Source organism: Aulostomus chinensis, chromosome 22 (assembly GCF_037954235.1).
Source record: "Aulostomus chinensis isolate RoL2024-O1b breed Wild chromosome 22, RoL_Achi_v1.0, whole genome shotgun sequence".
In the NCBI taxonomy this organism is placed as follows: Eukaryota; Metazoa; Chordata; class Actinopteri; order Syngnathiformes; family Aulostomidae; genus Aulostomus; species Aulostomus chinensis.
This window is the reverse complement of record NC_141341.1, coordinates 5,768,741-5,786,636: the sequence shown is the minus strand read 5'-3', so window position 1 is coordinate 5,786,636 and position 17,896 is coordinate 5,768,741. Positions and strand designations below refer to the sequence as shown.

Below are 17,896 nucleotides of genomic sequence, written 5' to 3'. Positions count from 1 at the left end.
CGCTTATCCTGTTAAAGGTGATGGGGGGGGGGGGGGGGGGGGCTATCCCAGCAACCTTCAGATGAGAGGCGGGGTTCACCCTGGACAGGTCACCAGTCCATCAACACATATAGACAGACAACCATTCACACTCACAGTCACACCTACAGTCAATTTAGAGTATCAATCAGCCTCGTCCCCTCTTGATGTTTCTGGACTGTGGGAGGAAGCTGGAGTACCAGAGAGAACCCACACAGGAACAGGGAGAACATGCAGACTCACACAGAAAGATCCTGTGCTGGAGCCGGGGCTCGAACCCAGAACCTTCTTGCTGTGAGGCGACAGTGCTGACCACTGCACCACAGTGCTGCCCCCTTACTGGAAATTTGAAATGAAAAAAAAATCTTTTTTTTTTCATGTTTAAGTTTTTGTAGAAATAATAAGAAAACTGTGTGATTATTTATGAGGACCCCCGAGGAAGAGATGAAAGCTGATGAGGTCTGAGCAGAGAGACGTGGCCAGAGGAAACACTGAGTTGTTTAATCATGTTTGAACATTGAGTCTCTGTGCAGTTTGTCACACTGTGATGCTAAAAACCCACAGAGGAAAATTCCCTCTGTCCCACTCCGCTCCATCTCCTGCTTCTATTCCCCTCCCGCCCTTTTTTTTTTTTTTTTCCCCTCAGCACCGAGCTTTCATCTCCTCTCCCGTTTGTGATTTTTCAACATTTTTGAAAGCAGGAAAACAGAGGACGGCGGAGAGCAGGAGGTTAAAGATTAAGAGAGGAGTCAAGGTCAAAGGTCACGGAGACATTTCTGTGAGATTAAAAAAAAAAAAAAAACATTTTTAACGCAATAATCTGCTCAGAGTCGTATGTTGAGTTTATTTATTGTGGCCTACAGAGCAGGTATACAGTACACACTTCATCCTCACGCATCGAGAGATGAAGAAGAAACAGACGGGAAGTAACGAGTGGAGGCTTGCGTGGCTTTTTTTGATTAATTTTGTCACGTTTTTTTTTTATTACATTTTCCACTGAAAACAAAACTGCTCTGAAGAATTCTGCACATTTCTGGGAACAGCAAGAGTTTAACCATCACAGAATCACACAGACTTGCAGTACATTGAAAATGTGATTATTCCAGCTTGAGCTTTTATCATAATATCAGTAGGAGACTTGAGCATAATAATAATAATGATAATAATAATAATAATAATTCTGATGATATCAGTCAAACTCGCTAAATTGGTTTATTGTGTGTTTTGTCTTTTGTATTTATTTTTTTTTAATTGGCAAAATTAAATACACTGATATTATGAGAGTCACGAGGTGGAGAATATGCAACCAAAACTGTACAAAAAGCGCACAAAAAGAACAGATTATTTATCATCGTCATATCATTATTAATGTTCAGGTTGTTTTTAAAAATGTTAATGCTGCGAAATCCATCCTTCTTAACAAGCTATGGTTACTGATACAATTGTTTAAATGAACACAGCGACACTCATGACATACGCGTATATCTGCATAATATTGCACTGTCTATCTGAACATTTGTCATCTATGAGATCTTTTAATTCTGCTTGCTTTTCCTTCTTTTCCGACACACGTTCTACTTCAGTACCCGACATAAACCGATGTCATACAAACAAATCAAGATATTTGTCCATTCTTTGATTAATCGGACGAATATTAAAAACACAAGAAATAAAATATCATCAGAAATGAATGTTTAGCCCCACGTTATTGTTAAAGAAGTGAGCCTTTTATATTTTATTAGGATATCATTTAGAGCACAAAGGTCCAGCACAAAGTCCACAAGTCCACAAGATGTTTAGATTTATAATTACATTTACCCATTTCATTCAAAAAAAAAAGAAAAGAAAAAGACAAACCTGAAGCAGATTATTCGGAATCATTCAAAAGGGAATTCAAACTTTTGCTCTTTGTTTCTCTTTGTTGCCATGGCGGCAGCACAATATTTGTGGATGGCATGACCGCCGACGGCATCCATCCTTCAGACTTCACACATCACACTCAGACACACACACTCACACACGTGCGCGCACACACACACACACACACACACACACACACATTTATTATCTTCTCCCTTTTTTTCCTCTTTCACCAACTCTCATTAGACTCTTTTATCCTCATCATCCTCAACAGTTTTTTTTTTCTCTCTCTCTCTCTCCTTGCTGGTCTTGATCAAGCACCGCCTGGTATGACGATCTTCAGGTTCTCTCGTTGAGGAGTTGGTTAACACCACTCAAACAATGCGAAAAAAAAAAACGAACCACCAAAAAAACAGAAAGAAGAAGAATCCAGAATAACACACATCAACAATTAACAATGTGAAACCAACACAAACAACAGCAAAGTAACACACAGTACCTTTTACCACAATGTCCAGGGTTGAAATCTCAGTTCATATATTCAGGCAGAAGCGCCCTCTGTTGTGGTTTTCCTACATTTCACTATGGAGGCCACGTCGGGCACAGACCCTCCACCCGTCCAGGGTATCTTATTTCAATTTCTTGTTTATTTTCTTTAACAGTTTTGTGTGTCAAACCAGAGGCGTAGATCATCTCTTCTCTTCAGGATCTTCAGTGATGCAGTGACGTGATGAGGTGATGAGGGTCCGTACCTTCCTTCACATCCCTCCCAGATGTCTCTGCCCCTCCGTCAGGGTCTCTTTCGGCCGCCCTCCTAAACCTTCTGTTGCATCTCTATCTGTTGGCCCTGTCTGGTCTGACTCAGGCCCTTCCCGTTCATCTCATACACTGAGCTTTTCTGCTGTTGCCGTCGGTAACACCACACCCCAACGACGATTGCCGCGGCCACCACACACACCGCCGCGATTATTGCGGCCACTGTGGGGCCTCGACTGGAGGAGCTGGGAGGAGGGCAATTCTCGCCCGTGCATATCGTCTCACCCATCTCTCCTTCCACCTCGCCCCTCTCACCGGTCTCACCGGGCAGGTCCCGCGCAGTTTCCTCATCCATCACTCCAGAGAGGGTGTCGCCGTCGTGCACCGGTGGAGCCGGGCCGTGATCGAGGAAAGGGTGCTCAGTGAGGTCGCCCAGCCAGGAGAGGGTGGGGGCTGCCTGCTGTGTGTCATATTCCAGGGTGTCTGAGTAAGAGGGGGAGTCTGAGGGCTCTGGGTGGTCTACAGAAGGAGCCACGGTGGAGATGGAGCCTGGCCACTCATCCCCCACACCCTCTTGTGCGAAGTCAGCGGTGGGAGACTCAGGCGCCCCTGGTTCACCTGTGTCAGGTTTGTCCACCTTGTTGGGTGTGTCTGTTACCCTGACAACAGTCCCCTGTGCTACTTCCTCTGGTCTTGCCCTCTCCGTTGTCTCCTCTGCAGCGACAGGGTATCCATCTAGCCAGGTCTCATCTGTGGTGGTCTTTTCTCCAGCCCCCTTCTGGGTGACGTTATGGGCTGCGTCTCTTTCTATAGAGAAGATGACACGTTGATGACCGTCATCATCAACATCATCATCTTCACGGCTGTCATAACTATCATGGTCATCGTGCTCATGGTCAATATGGTCACTATTGTCTTCATCGTGCTCCTCGCCATCATCACGGTGGTCTTGGTCTGGATGTTCCTCGGAGCCCCCGGGATGTTCCCGATGATCGTCACTGTCGGTCACACCCTCGTGGTCCTCGTAGCTTTCGTGTTCATCGTAAGTATCATCTCGATCGTCATAGTCCTGACTGCTGTAGCGAACACGCTCATCTTCGTGTTCTCCCATGTCATAATGGTCATCATGGTCGTCACGATCTTCGTAGCGATCAAGTCGGTCCAGATGGTCGTGCTGAGCTGGAACGTAATGTCCAACATGATCCCCACCGTCATCTTGATCCTGATCGCTGTCACGGTCGTCTTCGTCATCGTGGCGGCTGTCGTTATCGGTGCCGTCATCGTGGTGGTCTTCTTTGCCCCCCGTGTCTTGCTTGTGGAGATCAACGTTGACAGGACGCTGGTGGCGGTGCCTCTCTTGGCTCTCTTGTTCTTTACTCTCCTCTGACTGGGCACCTGAAGCCCTCTGTGTGGCCTGGGTGACGGGATTGACGGAGGCAGCACGCCCCTCCTGCTGGAAGGCCTCAGAGGGGAACCAGAAGAGGTGTTTCTGAGAGAGGATAGAGACGGGGGGTTCTGTGGCAGCTGCTGCGTCAGTCCTCACTTCCTCCCTCCTCTCCCCTTCCCATGTTGGATGACCAACAAAGTCCTCAGTGGTCCGTTCCTTGTCTTTGTCACCTGTTTCTAAATCCACATCAAATTTGCCACCTATCACCCCTTCTTCTCCGCGCTGGTCTCGATGCTCTTCCTCTGCTTTTGTGTTGAAGCTAGTCTCTTGTTGCCCCTGACTCCACTTCCCTTCTGGCAATGCTTCTCCGTGCACCTCCTCATACACTTCGCCTTGAGCCTCCGCTGGTTTCCCATCCTCGCTTTGGCGCTCCGCTTCGCCATAGGAATCTGTGAACTTGTCCTCGTAGTCCATGTGGCTCTCAGCGTCACCTGCAGAAGCAAAGACATGGCGGTTCTCATCATTTTTGATCTCACGACTCCACTATTCTCAAAGACTGAGTCGTAACGGTCACAGGTGTGAATAAAGTTACACAATTCCTTTCGGGTTATTTTTGTTTTCTTGAGTAACTCAACTTCCAGGTCAACTGAGTGTAACTCCCACGGCTACATAATGTTGAAAAATGCTAGAGAAAAAAAAAAGTGGGTAGGGAATGATGAGTAGAGATGCATTTTGAGAGTTGGAGGACTTTTCACCTCCAAAATTTTATATCAGCCAATCAACCTGTTAATTTCGGATGGTTTTCAGGTCTGTTGGACATGGACTGAACACTCCCAATCAACAACACCCCTAAATATAATGTAATATTGCTACTGCTAAGATTTATACCTGCAGTACAATTTTGAGCCACAGGAGAGAGCTCATTGGTTTTTCCACCATACAGCTGTCAGATTCTGCTGCTAGCTTTACCACAAGAATGGGATGCTTGGCTAAAAACCCTGATAACAATTTAAAAATAAAGTTTTTCGAGTGTGATTTTTTTTTTTTTTTTTTTTTTTTACCGATTACTTGAAACTAATAAATAAGACAGGCTTGAAACTAACATGTATGTGTTTTCATTAGATGAGCATAAAACAAAATCGTCTTTAAAATGGCTTGTTAACCCTTTAAACAACACAAAACAACTTCCAAAAAAAAATGGCAGCACAACAATCAGGAAATGTTAAATCTACTCTACCTTTTGTGAGTTGGCTTACAACGATTTGTCGCTTGTAATAAGAAGGTCCAGAAAATCCTGATTTGCACAGTAAAAAACCTTAAAGTCCACATAGCAGTAGAAAGGTCATTGGGCCGTGGGAGCAGCGAACTGCTAAAGCCTGGTTCTCAGCGTGACACTTCCAGAATCAAGTGACTGCGAGAAGTCAATCTTCCTCAAATAGTGCATTATAAAACCCACAGACGCTGCAACCTGCCAGCTTTACCCTGCCAGACAGAACGTGCTCATTAGCGTGTTTCAGAGGCGCTGCTGTTGGATGTTGCCATCAGTACCAGGTTCTTCTTGGAAATCCCTTTGCATCGGGGAACAAACATGCCAACATCTCTGTTAGCTAACATGCACACAGGCTTTGCATTCTGCCTTCCTAGGCAAGTCTTGTGTCCCTCTCCCTCTGCTATGAACTGGACCGCATCATGGCATGTCACACAAAGGTGCCATTGCAGCCATTCTCATCCCAACTCACAACCAAGACATTGTCTCGCAGAAGCCCGGAATGACACACCAGTCAAGTAACAACACTGGGCACTAACAAGCGAAGGAGTTAACCTCAGTCTGTTATTCTGTCCAGGTCAAAGCTCAAAGCTTTGAAGAGGATGGTGTGTGTGTGTGTGTGTGGGGGGGGGGGGGGGTTTCTGTTTCTGCTTCCATCAAACTCTGTTGTGCTCTCCTTGATAACACTTGATACACCTTCTTACCTTTGACACAGATCTGCACCAGTCCGTACCACTCTCCACAGCTGTCGCACAGAAGGCTGAAGGCACTTTGCCCACTGGGCATCACGTAACCGGGTGCACACGTGTACAGCAGCTCATCGCCCATCTCAAACCCGGTATGTCCGTGCAGACGTGCATTTGGAAAGGACGGAGGGTCGCCACACGGCACATCTGTCAAAAACACACACAAAAATGAACGAATCAACAAGCCTAAGAGATATCTCGATGTTTTGTCAAGAGGTATCACCTTTTTAATCTGTCCACGCCCACTTTACACTCATTGTTTGATTAACATGATCTATGTTTTAGGAATACTTTGTTATAAATAACAGCAGCAGCAGCAGCAGTGTCTTCATAGCACAGGGTCCAATGGTCCCGCCGCTGACTCCAGCTCAGAAGTCAAAGTAATGCGTGTGCGACAACATGCTTCAACGACAACTTGAGTTGAAATCGAAGCGAGATCGCGAGGAATGTTGGTCAGAAGCTTTTTAAAAACGCCGCAGACGTCAGAGAAGCAGTCAAATCGGTTGACCTCACGGAGAGCTGGGAAGCCTCAACTGCAGTTACAGGTTTCCACGGTCATGGCTTAGTAAGTACTGAACGAGACAAGGAAGCAGCTTTGAGACGCTTCATGAACATTGGCTTATTTCTCAAAATTTCTAAAGGCTTTTACTTTTACAATTTTGACACAGAGAGAAAGTGGCAGGACAATGTTTTTTGCAAGTACTACAAAACTATGAATTACTGGTATTTCTTGGGTGTATGAAATATTGGCTGGATTGGTATGAAATTTTTTTACTAATTACGTAAATCTTTGGTGGTCCTCTTTCCATCCCCTCCATACAACCACAACCTCAGACCCACCGTGAAACTGTGCCATTGCTTCCTCCAATGTTCAGTGGACCCACACTGTTAATTTTTCCCACAGAAGAGTGTCCATTCCAACTTAGGGTATGCGGTACATAAACAGCCACAGTGGTTCTACTGTTTATGAGGAAGAACTAGAACCCTTCACTGGGTGGCATCCAATAATAGTCAGGTCCAAAACCAACCTCTGGACACTTCCCCTCACAGGTTCATGTGGAAAGATTGTGTTGAATTTAGCCCTAACTCAGCTTACACATTCATGGTTCAAGTTATATCACACGCACACACACACACACACACACACACACACACACACACACACACACACACACACACACACACACACACACACACACACACACACACACACAACTCGTCCATTCATGCACTTTATGAACGTTGAACGTGATGCAAATGGAGCAAACACCAGTGCGTTCACTGACCTTTGTCTTTGATGCAGAAGCTGCTCAGGTGGGCCGTGTCCTCGGTGGCGTTCTCTGTCTTCACATCCACAGCTTTCAGTGCGCCGCCCACAATATTACACACTGTGGTCCTACAAATAGAAACAGGTTGTGAAAAGTCTTTGCTAGAGATCCAAAAATATCCTCCTTTAATTACAATTTAATAGAACAATCAGTCAGGAGAAACGGCATTCAGCCCCCCCCCCCCCCCCCCCCCCCCCCCCCAAACAGTTCCTATCCACTTCCATTTTTTGTGCTAAGCTAAGTAGCATTCAGCTTGTCTCTAGGACTCAACTCCCTCATGCATTTGAGAGAAGGGTATCTATCTTCATGTCTGGGTCTGAGGGAGGATGACAAATAGGCATATTTACCCTTAAAAGTTGGCGGCTACTTTTGCGTCTCACACACTACGCCGATTCCCTCAACTATATCTCCTGTTTCCAACACTCACAGTATTACATCACTGATAAAACTGATATGAGCTTAAGGCACATTTCTGCTGGATAACAGTAAATCTGCAGTTCTAGTTTGTGTGAACACAAGGGTACAAACACACACACACACACACACACACACACACACATATACGCACAGCCACATATTTACTACTTTCTTGGGCTGCACCAGATTGGTTCCTTACTCAAATATTATTGCAGCAGCACGATATGAGAGTCCAGGAAAAGACATCACGGTTTAGACACGCTGCATTTGTAGCCTGTGGCACAATATTATCACACCAGGGCACATTTGGAGTGGATGTTCTCATGTGTGAGTCCTGAGTCACAGTGAAATCACAGTTCTAACATCGTGTACTCAATATTCAACAGTGGTGGAAGACGTATTCTGATCGTTTACCTAAATACCAACATAGTGATGTAAAATACTCCAGCACAAGTGAAAGTCACGTCTAGACTAAGAAAACGCGCATACATTTCAGCAGCAAAGTGAAATGTAACGAGTGTGTTTAATCAAACGAACTGGTTTGGGCCTGTGTTAACATGATGACGTCATTAGATCTTTAAAGCTGAGGTATCGATGTGTAAGCAGCGTGTTAATACTGAGATGAGAGGAAAACTCTGGTACGCAAATATGTCTTTAGTTTCTCTCTAGTCTTGGATGTCAAATGAAAACGAAACGTAGGAAGAACTCGACTCAAAGAGAACTGAGATGTGACCCCGAACGCGCACTGGATTTTCAAAGACGTTAAAATAGTTTGGAAACATTAGAGGTAGCACGGTGGACCAGTGGTTAGCACTGTCGCCTCCAAGCAAGAAGGTTCCGGGTTCGAGTCCCGGCTTCAGCACAGGATCTTTCTGTGTGAGTCTGCTTGTTCTCCCTGTTCCTGTGTGGGTTCTCTCTGGTACTCCAGCTTCCTCCCACAGTCCAAAGACATCAAGAGGGGACGAGGCTGATTGATACTCTAAATTGACCGTAGGTGTGGCTGTGAGTGTGAATGGTTGTCTGTCTCTATGTGTTTGTCCTGTGAGGGACTGGTGACCTGTCCAGGGTGAACCCCGCCTCTCACCTGAAGGCTGGTGGAGCCTATCCACCCCCCCCCTGCGACTCTTAACAGGAATAAGTGGAAGAAAATAGATGGATGGATGGAAACCTCAGCAGGGGCTGAAACTTCCATCATCAATTCATCTGCTTATCACTTTCACAATTGATAAAAAAAAGTTCAGACGATAAAATGTCAAGAAAGTTTGAAAAATGTTAGTCATAATTTCCCAAAGTCCCAATGTTCAACTTGTGTCTTTTGTCCATGCAACAGTTCAAAACTCAAAGAAAAACAGAGAGTTCTATTTCAGGAACTAGAACCAGACCATTCTTGACACTTTTGCTTCCAAAAAGGGTGAAATGATTCATTGGTGATCAAAATAGTCTGTAATTTTTTGTCTTTTGATTCATGCATTGTAAACTGATAATTTGCTGCAGCTCTCTGGTTTAAATATTATGGGAAAGAATGCAGAGTGGAAAACCTCTGCAGAGGTTACATGGATACAGAATACAGACATAGAATCTTCAAAATCTCAGATCCAGAATCCGACTGAGTTGATTTTGTCTTCAGGATCCAGAATCCACAATGTGATGCAGATCGCGTGCTCAAGGTAATCACTTGTTAGATGTCATATTCGGTGGAAATTCAAATACGTGAAGTCAAAAATACAATATTTCCCGCTGAAATTTACTCAAGCAGAAGTATGAAGTTGGATAAAATGTACATACTTAAATAAAGGACCTTCAAATTGCACTCAGACGTAAAGAGGCAAGTACACACTGAGAAGAACCAAAAGAATATCATTGAAACATGAATTAATGCATAAATCTGCAAGCTGTTGAGATTTAAAAAAAAAAAAAAAAAAAGTTGAGTAAATCATCTGTTTTCATTGCCGCATTATTACCAAGATTTATTTGGTCCGTTTATCTTCCAAAAGACTGACTAAAACTCTCTCAGCCAATCAAATCATGTTTCCGTGGCAGCTCCCAGCATCAATCACACCCATGTGGCGTTCAGAGAGGTCACTGAAGGTTAGAGATGCTGTACTTCTCATTATGAAGTTCATAGTATGAGTCATTTAAGGGGAAAGGCTACTGGTCCAGCCGTGAAAACATGCACGTGTGTGTGTGTGTGTGTGTGTGTGTGTGTGTGTGTGTGTGTGTGTGTGTGTGTGTGTGCGCGTGTGTGTGTGTAACCGAGTTAATCAAATCATCAGTAATTGGAAAGAATTTGACTGGCAGCGGAGTGAGACTGTGAGAATTGCTGTGAGTCATACTGCATGCTTGTGCCATGCTAACTTCAGCTTATAAGGACAAAAGTCTGAGAGAGCGAAGGAATGAGCCGCGAGACAGAAATCACTGTGAAAACACAGAGAGAGACAGAAAAACGCACCCTTAAAAAGCTCCTGCAGGTGTGTGTGTCTTTGTGTGTGTGTGCATGCGTGTATGTGTGAGACTTGTCTATCATAGGAAAAAACAAACGGTGTGAGCGGCGTCTTCGACGAGTGTCCTCACTAAGATAGCGACACCAGCTTTTCCGTTTTAACCTGTGTGTTGACTCAGCTCAAAATGTTGTGTTTGGTTACCGTGGCACCGCATGTATGATTGACAGGTAAGGGCGAGATGTTAAAACAGAGGGGGTCAATCTGAGAGGCATGTTATTATGTAATAGACCGACAATTATGTCGACGCAAGGCTGAAAACGGAACGTTCAGATTCAGGTCCTACGACGTCATGTCCCGCCTACATGCCTGCACCACTCAAATATACATCACGTCAGCTCAATACTCCCGAAATACAGTTTCAGCTGGACTTCAGTGACTGACGGCTTGATAAAAGGATTTTAAATGTGCCCAGAGGTGTGTTTTTAAGAGTTTAACAGGCTGCTGCTTCGTCATGTTTGCAAATGTAAGTAATCGCCAGTCTGTTGTGGGCTCTACTGTATATGTAGGTCAAGAGGTCAAGGGTCAGTAGTTCCTGTCTCTCCGTAGGATTACAGAGAAACAACTGGGATGATTTTATGAGGTTGGTTCCACGCCCTGGTGGTGGTGGTCGTGGTGGGGTGTGTGTGTGTGTGTGTATGTGTGTGTGTGTGTGTGTGTGTGTGTGGGGGGGGGGGGGTCATAGTCATAGCGCCACCTCATGGAAACAGTGTTCTCCTCCTACTGGGTCGACGAGATCCATCGTGAAATTGTTCAGAAACACCTGAAGAACTCGGTTATGCGCTACTGCGAACACTGAGAGGTTTCGTTGAAGGGCATTACTGTGGCGAGGCGGCCGATTTTGATATTGCACCATTGGACGGAAAATTGTTGTAACTGGACTCCGCACGGTCTGATCTTTTCCAGACTTCACCTCTAACGACAGTCGTGACCTGAAAGCATCTACAAACTGAATTAAGGTCGAAGCGCCACCTAGGGGATGCAGGAGGTAATCCCCATGCGACAAACATCAACTGCTTTTGATTGAAGTTAGGCTGCGCAGGAGGCAATTTTTGAGTCCAGTCTCACCCTATGGGTCATTCAGTGCGCTGGGCTGCTCATCACCTTTTATATCTACAGTTTTTAATGGTTGTTTCCTGTATTTTCTGTAAAAACGGTTTATAAAAACCAAATAATTAAGATCCAACACTTATATTCTCATTGAGTGACATAATTCAAACAGCTGATTGGTAGCTGCGGGGTGCTGAGGGCATGGCTCGGAAGTTGAGTGACCGTCCAGCAACCAAAGGGTCAGTGGTTGATCCCCACTTCCCCCGGTGACCATGTCCAAGTATCCTTGAGCAAGATACTGAGTCCCTAATTGCTCCTGTTGGCCCTGCGATGGCCTGGCGACCCGTCCAGGGCGAACCCCGCCTCTCGCCCAATGTCTGCAGGGATAGGCTCCAAAAAATAAGATGTTTGAGGGCTCTCTGATGACCTCAGGAGAATTTTAAGGTGGGGTTGTTTTTCTCTGTTCTGATATTTTATGAGCACAATGTCTCTGTCGACTTTGTTGCACTCTGTCATTCTCAATATGCGCTATCATCAAAAATCAATGTAGCGGAGCCTGAAGCCCACTCTATTCCGTGCGTCCGGCCTCGTTGACGCCTACGTTAGCCACGATGCGTCTCGATGTCCCACACCTCAGTTAGAGGTTCACGGAGGTCACGCAGCCCAACAACTCCTGGCTCAGGTCAGTGTATTTTCCCTCACACAACTGTTCGTGGAGCTTAGGACTCTGCTCAACCTCTTCACATGTACAAAAAAACATTTCCTGATGCGGTGAGCAGGCTTTAGAGAGTAAAATGAATCATTCGAATTAGGAGCAGAATCAGCAGATTCATCAGTAGTGACACTGTCTAGTAGATGAGTACCACGTCAAAGGCTGAGTCAGAATTGATATGCGATAACTTGGCACCTAAAACAAACAACAAGCATCACGATAGGCTGCTGGTGTGCCCGTCTTCCTCTGAGCGCAATCAAATGTCTCTCCACCGGTCTGTCTGTGGCTGCTGAAAGCTGTGTGTCATGTTACCGTGGAGATGAGATGTGTAAATGGAGGTGGTTGTCGACATGACACCCCGGTTCAGAATTCCCTCCTCCTCCAGGACGGAACAGAGGAGTCTTTCTCCTTGTCTTCCTCCTCTCTTTTTCTCTTTCCCCCCTGAAATGTGTCACTCTCTTCTTCAAGCTTCCCGCTCTCTCTGTAACAGCTACCGCTGCCCGATGCTTCCTTTCTTTCCCATCCATTCCCACAACCTCCATCCCGCTGACATGACCTTTGACATCTCTCTCCCTTCTAACAGCAAGACATAATACAGATGCTGTTATTCTTACCCCACTGTGCCTCCGTACAGCCACCCTCGGGTGCACGGCGAGAAGAAGCACTCCAGCACGGCATGACGGAGTTCGGGTGCCGAGGCCAAGCGGGCGTGATGGGAAGCACAAGCCCTCTCAGCATCTCTGAAGCCCAGCGGGCCGGAGGAGTTCTTCAGGTCCAACACAAACACTCGACCTGAGGAAAGAGAAACGCTCCATTTGTAAACCTCTGCAAAAACCGCCTGCGGAGAGGTTTTATGTTGATCAAAGATGCCCACTGGGGAGTGAACCTGGTGAAGGAAATGTTACGGTGGCTTATAGCGCTGTGATATTGTGTCTTTTTTTTCTGTCTGCACGAAGAAAAAAATGCATTGTAATAAAGGATAAAAAGGAAGACATTTTTATAAGGGAGTTCTGATCTAAATATCTGGTATATTTCACAGATATTCTTATTTTGGAACAACAACCGTTTCCTAATTACCACTAATTAATTCACAACTGTACAATATATTACAATTCATTTCAGCTGTTGTTAATTCTTCTCCTGCGAAGTTGTAATTTTAAATTTCTTGTTGTCAAAAATGAAAGTGTGTTTATCATGATTATCAGTGTACAGGTCTGTGTCCTCTTGTGGTTTGTGCTTTGCCCCTCTGGTGAATGGAAAGGGGCGTCCAGCACATCACGAACACCACGGGAACGCCACGAACATCATTTTAATTCAACATGAGTGAAAACTACAACCTCGGGACCCCCTGACGGCGGATGACAGCTCACGCCGCCATGATCAAATCACTTTATCTTTTATTTTCATTTAAATTGAAAGAAATCGTGAAAAAAAACATAGCAAAAAGTGCTTTTCTTTTTGTCTTTCTTTCTTTTTTTTGGAATGTAAAGAAAAAATGAAATTTTTAAAAAAAAAAAGAGAAAGAAAAACAAACAGTAAATTAAGTCTAGCCCAAACACCAGGAATCTAAAGGCTTAACAGCTCTCTGACAACATCGAAATCAAACATTTTTACCTTTTTAGAAGCAGAATTTATGGCAGAGCTGATGTACTGGGTCAGATTATACTGCACAAGTGGATCTAATGAAGACAGGGGTTTTCTGTTTGTTTGTTTGTTTGTTTGTTTGTTTGTTTGTTTGTTTGTTTTTTGCAAAAAACCTAATTCAGAGGTGTCTAAATGAATAGTCTCAATTAATGATATGTATTTGTATACATAATGTAGTTCTGACGGATCAGTCTCTCTTTGTGTGTGTGTGTGTGTGTGTGTGTGTGTGTGTGTGTGTGTGTGTGTGTAAGCGCGCCACTGATGGTTAATTAACTGCAGTTTATTGCGACCCCATCAGCTGTTCCACTCATTACCACCTTATTATTGCGTCATTACGAGCATTTAACACGCAGGAGCGACGCAGAGGCCGAAATAAAGGCAAAACTTTCTAAATATTTAAGTAAAACTGGAACTGAACGCAACCAAAGCGTAACGGACAGAGCTGAGCGCTGACCACCGGCATTCTCACCCGCAAAGTACAGGCTTATTACTTATATAAGCTTGATTTGTCACCATAGTGAACGTTTTCAGGTAGAAAATCTTTCGGACTAAGAGAGAAAAATCGCTCTTTGAAAGGAAACAAGGCAGGTACAAGCGCGCGTTTCCATTGTGCGCTCTGAGTGCATCACCAGCGTCCCACTTCCTGGAGGGAAAGTCATTCAGTAAAAGCAAAACAAACAAAACAACAACCAAAAAAAAAACACAGGTGATGAAGAGTGATGAGTTACATATTTGAACGTATTGCTCAACTTCTACCCTGGCTCAAGTGGACTTACCATCTGCGTGAACAGAAGTCACAAAAATACACGCAAGGCATCCAAAGAACAACGACAGAACAACTTGAACACTGCGGGCCAGCATCCTTCTGCGCCCTCGTTTGTCGTATAAAATTGTTGTGTCCCGAAACTAAAAAAAAAAAAGAAAAAGAAAAAGAATAAAAAAAAGTCCAAACAAAATTGTAATCTCTGACGGAATCTTGCGTTTTTTCTTTAAATAACAAACTCGCTGATTTTTCTCCAGGCGAGGCAGAAAAGGTGGCCTGAGGAGAGAGGGAGAGGGAAAAAGAGGGAGAGAGAGAGAGGGAGAGGGGGACGGAGACACAGAGAGAGAGAGAGAGAGAGGGAGAGAGAGGGAGAGGAGAGAGTGAGAGAAGGTGCTCTTGTTGACAACTGCGGGTGATGATAACGGAAGGAGAACTGCTCCGGAGAGAGAGAGACGCAGTTTGTCTCCCCAAATAGTCACCCTTGCAAGTAGCTGGAGCACCGGTGTGAAAACCTGCATGTCCCTGTTAGTAAATACGTCACGGCTTAAAATCTTGAGGGAGGGCAGAGATGGACTGCCGGACTTCTCCTTCAGGGAAGAGGAAGCTGCTGCTGCTTTAGTGTCTTTGAGCAAGAAGTTCTGAGCTGGCCTGGATCATAGGTGTCAAAGCCATACGTCACCTCAAAAAAAAAAGAAAAAAGAAATTCATCCAACCACTCAAAAATACTTGTTTTCAGCTTGCGATGATGTTTTTTTTAAATTCCGGAGCTGCATCACTTTTAGTGACTCCAGAATGCAGAAAGAGCCGGCCACGTATATTTAGCTTGAAGCTAACCGCTTCCAAGGCTACCAGCTGCTAACGGCACTTGTCCAGAAACGTGTGATTCCACATTCTCAATGCCTTGTCCAGGTCCTCTTTATCGTGCTGAATGCTCAGGAATCCACCAACACTTTGAGCTAAAAAAACAAAAAACAAACCCAAAGTAACCATAATTCACCGGGTTTCAAACCAGAGGACCAGGAAGTGCTGCTTCAGCTGCTTCTACTTCAAACCTAGTGGAGACCTGACACCACACGGGTGATCATTTATACTGCGCGTCTGGCTCATGCTACACTGCTGACATGCTTCTACTTGTCTGCGTTGAGTTTCTTCGCGTACTCTCAAAAACGTCAGCTAAAACTGAGAACATAGTTTGAGGAGTTTAAGCTCACATTAGCGTGAAAAACAGTTACCAGTACGTGTGAGGCCCAACAAACAGCATCATCATGGAGGCAGACGGGCGCTTCGTCAGGCCGCGCTCCGGTGTACATGGCCGGCTCTTTCTCATAGACGCAGAGGTAACAAACATCTTTGTGAGCTCCTATTTCTGAGCACCGGAGAGGCAGAAAACACCTCCATGTGTGAAATATCACTTTAAATCCTAATGAGGAATAAATGGCTGCTTTACGAATTAACAGCCGGTGGCCAGAAAGAGACGATTGGCTGAGAATAACTGTCTTAATGAAGGTGACGTGTCCCCTCTGCGAGGCCGTGCAGGTGCAGTCTCTCTGTTGGTTTGCGTGCATGCATGCGCTCCATTCGTCGAGGGAGATAAAGACGAACCATAGGGAGCTGCGAGGAGCAGGCAGGCATTGTTCCAAGAGGCTGCAGGTGAAGATAAGAAGCCTCACAGTAGCACTTTGTAACATTTCAAAGGTTCCACACAGAGAATAAAAGTTATCGCAGTGTACACACATGTCTCTGCTCATCTAGAAACGCACTCTGCACACCTGCATTTCCCGGTCTGTGTCGTTTATGTGTGTGAATATCTTGTGCATTGGGTTCCCATCTTAAGTATATCAGGTGTCACAGATGATCCTCATTCATGAATGGTCTCATGTACAAATTTGTCCTTAAACACAAAACACTCCTTTTTTTTAAATCTACAGAATAGATATCAGTTGCATGGAGTTAAAAAAAAAAAAAACAGCTGTCAGGGTTTGTGTCCTGTCTGTAAGACTAAACTGAGGGCTAAAAAGAGAAAGACGGCCTTACACGGGTAAGAGCAAATTTGTGGTTAAGAGCATTTCAGGACTGAGGCCAAGAGTTTGAGCTTCTACGCCTGACGATGAGAATGGATTGTTAGAACTGCAAAATATGTGAAGTTTGTGAACTTTTCTGAAGTTAGTATTCAGATGAAGATGAAAATGTAACTGAATAAGCAACTGCCTCCAAGCAAACGTGTGTGAAGGTATTCCGTCTTTTTCTACGTCTATATTGTATAGGTATTTTTTTTGGTCTTTTGTCGTTTTTTTGGTCATTCTTGCTAAATTCATCTCCTCTCCATACTTTCTATACTAATGTTCATTAATGTGCTCCGTCTCGTTCAAATAAACAAAGAGCAAAATAAAAGAAAATAAATTTTTCGGCCGAGAGCAGAACGAAAAAAGCGAAAAAAGGCAATTAAATCTTCTTCCTCTGCTTCCACTTGAAATGGAATTGTTGGTCAAAGTATTGAAAAGAATATTTGGTTTGTTACAAACCAGAATTCGCTGATGGAGACTGTGTGAGATTTTCTGTCCAAAACTGAAGAGGGAAAGTTCATGAGGAGATGATGATGATGATGATGATGATGATGATGATGATGATGATGATGATGATGATGAAGACACAGCAGAGGAGGAGAAAAATCTCGTGCAGCAGAGATGATGAGTGTGATGTGAAGCCGAGACAACAGGGGACGTGACGAACACCGGCGCAAAGAGAAGATGAGGAAAACACAAGATCCAAATAAAACCGCGGTGAGACGGTCCTCGAGGAGCGGCTCCCCCGATGAGGATTGACACTGACTCATCCACCCTCATCACATCTTCCATTTTCATCCGTCCTTCTTCGCCGATGGAGTCACACATGATGATGCTGCTCCACCAATCGATGACTGATGGTTTCCCATTTCTGTGTGTGTGTCACTGTCACGTTTTTCACCTAAACTCATGCAAGTCTTGGCCTTGTGAGTGTCCTGTTCGTAGGGGTGGGTTAGGGGGTCAAAGGTAAGATCCTGACTCAAGCTATTTCAGGGAAGCGGGGGTGGGGGGGGGGCGGGGGCGGGGTTGGGGGGCGGGGGTCTTGAGGGAAGTGGGATGTCGTGGAGGAGAGAGACAGTGATTCACACCTGCAGCATCTCAGAGAAGCTGGTGAGAATTAGGTTTGCTGCAGGTGTCCAGGGAGGCTCCGTTCGGGGACGGACGCACGCCCAGACATCACACAGGTGTGTCATCTCGCAGGACCTCCAGTACATACCCACCAGATGATCCGAGCCATGAAAGCAAGCAAACACACACGTACACGCACGGGAACGCATGCACACACGTCAACCACAAGCTCATCCGCCCATGCGAGACATTCCTTGTCAGAATGAGGTGTAGCCGAGGTGTGTGATTCACTCAGAGGAAATCGTGGGTCATAGCAGTG

General features: G+C 45.0%; 1 protein-coding gene across 2 annotated transcripts in view; it reads right to left on the bottom strand.

The window, feature by feature from the left end:
• Nucleotides 1-850: 850 nt before the first annotated feature.
• Nucleotides 851-17,896, bottom strand: part of susd5 (sushi domain containing 5) — a 20,868-nt gene continuing 3,822 nt past the window's right edge. The window contains exons 2-6 of one of the 2 annotated variants that reach the window (XM_086193127.1): nucleotides 14,460-14,589; nucleotides 12,654-12,831; nucleotides 7,321-7,430; nucleotides 5,993-6,181; nucleotides 851-4,512 (exon numbers count right to left, since the gene is read on the bottom strand). In XM_086193127.1, the coding sequence (XP_086049253.1) occupies nucleotides 2,693-4,512; nucleotides 5,993-6,181; nucleotides 7,321-7,430; nucleotides 12,654-12,831; nucleotides 14,460-14,544 (2,382 nt within the window). In that variant the 5' untranslated portion in view covers nucleotides 14,545-14,589 and the 3' untranslated portion in view covers nucleotides 851-2,692. Of the gene's footprint in view, nucleotides 4,513-5,992; nucleotides 6,182-6,257; nucleotides 6,542-7,320; nucleotides 7,431-12,653; nucleotides 12,832-14,459; nucleotides 14,590-17,896 lie in introns of those variants that run through there. The other variant, XM_086193128.1, reaches the window with a different exon arrangement.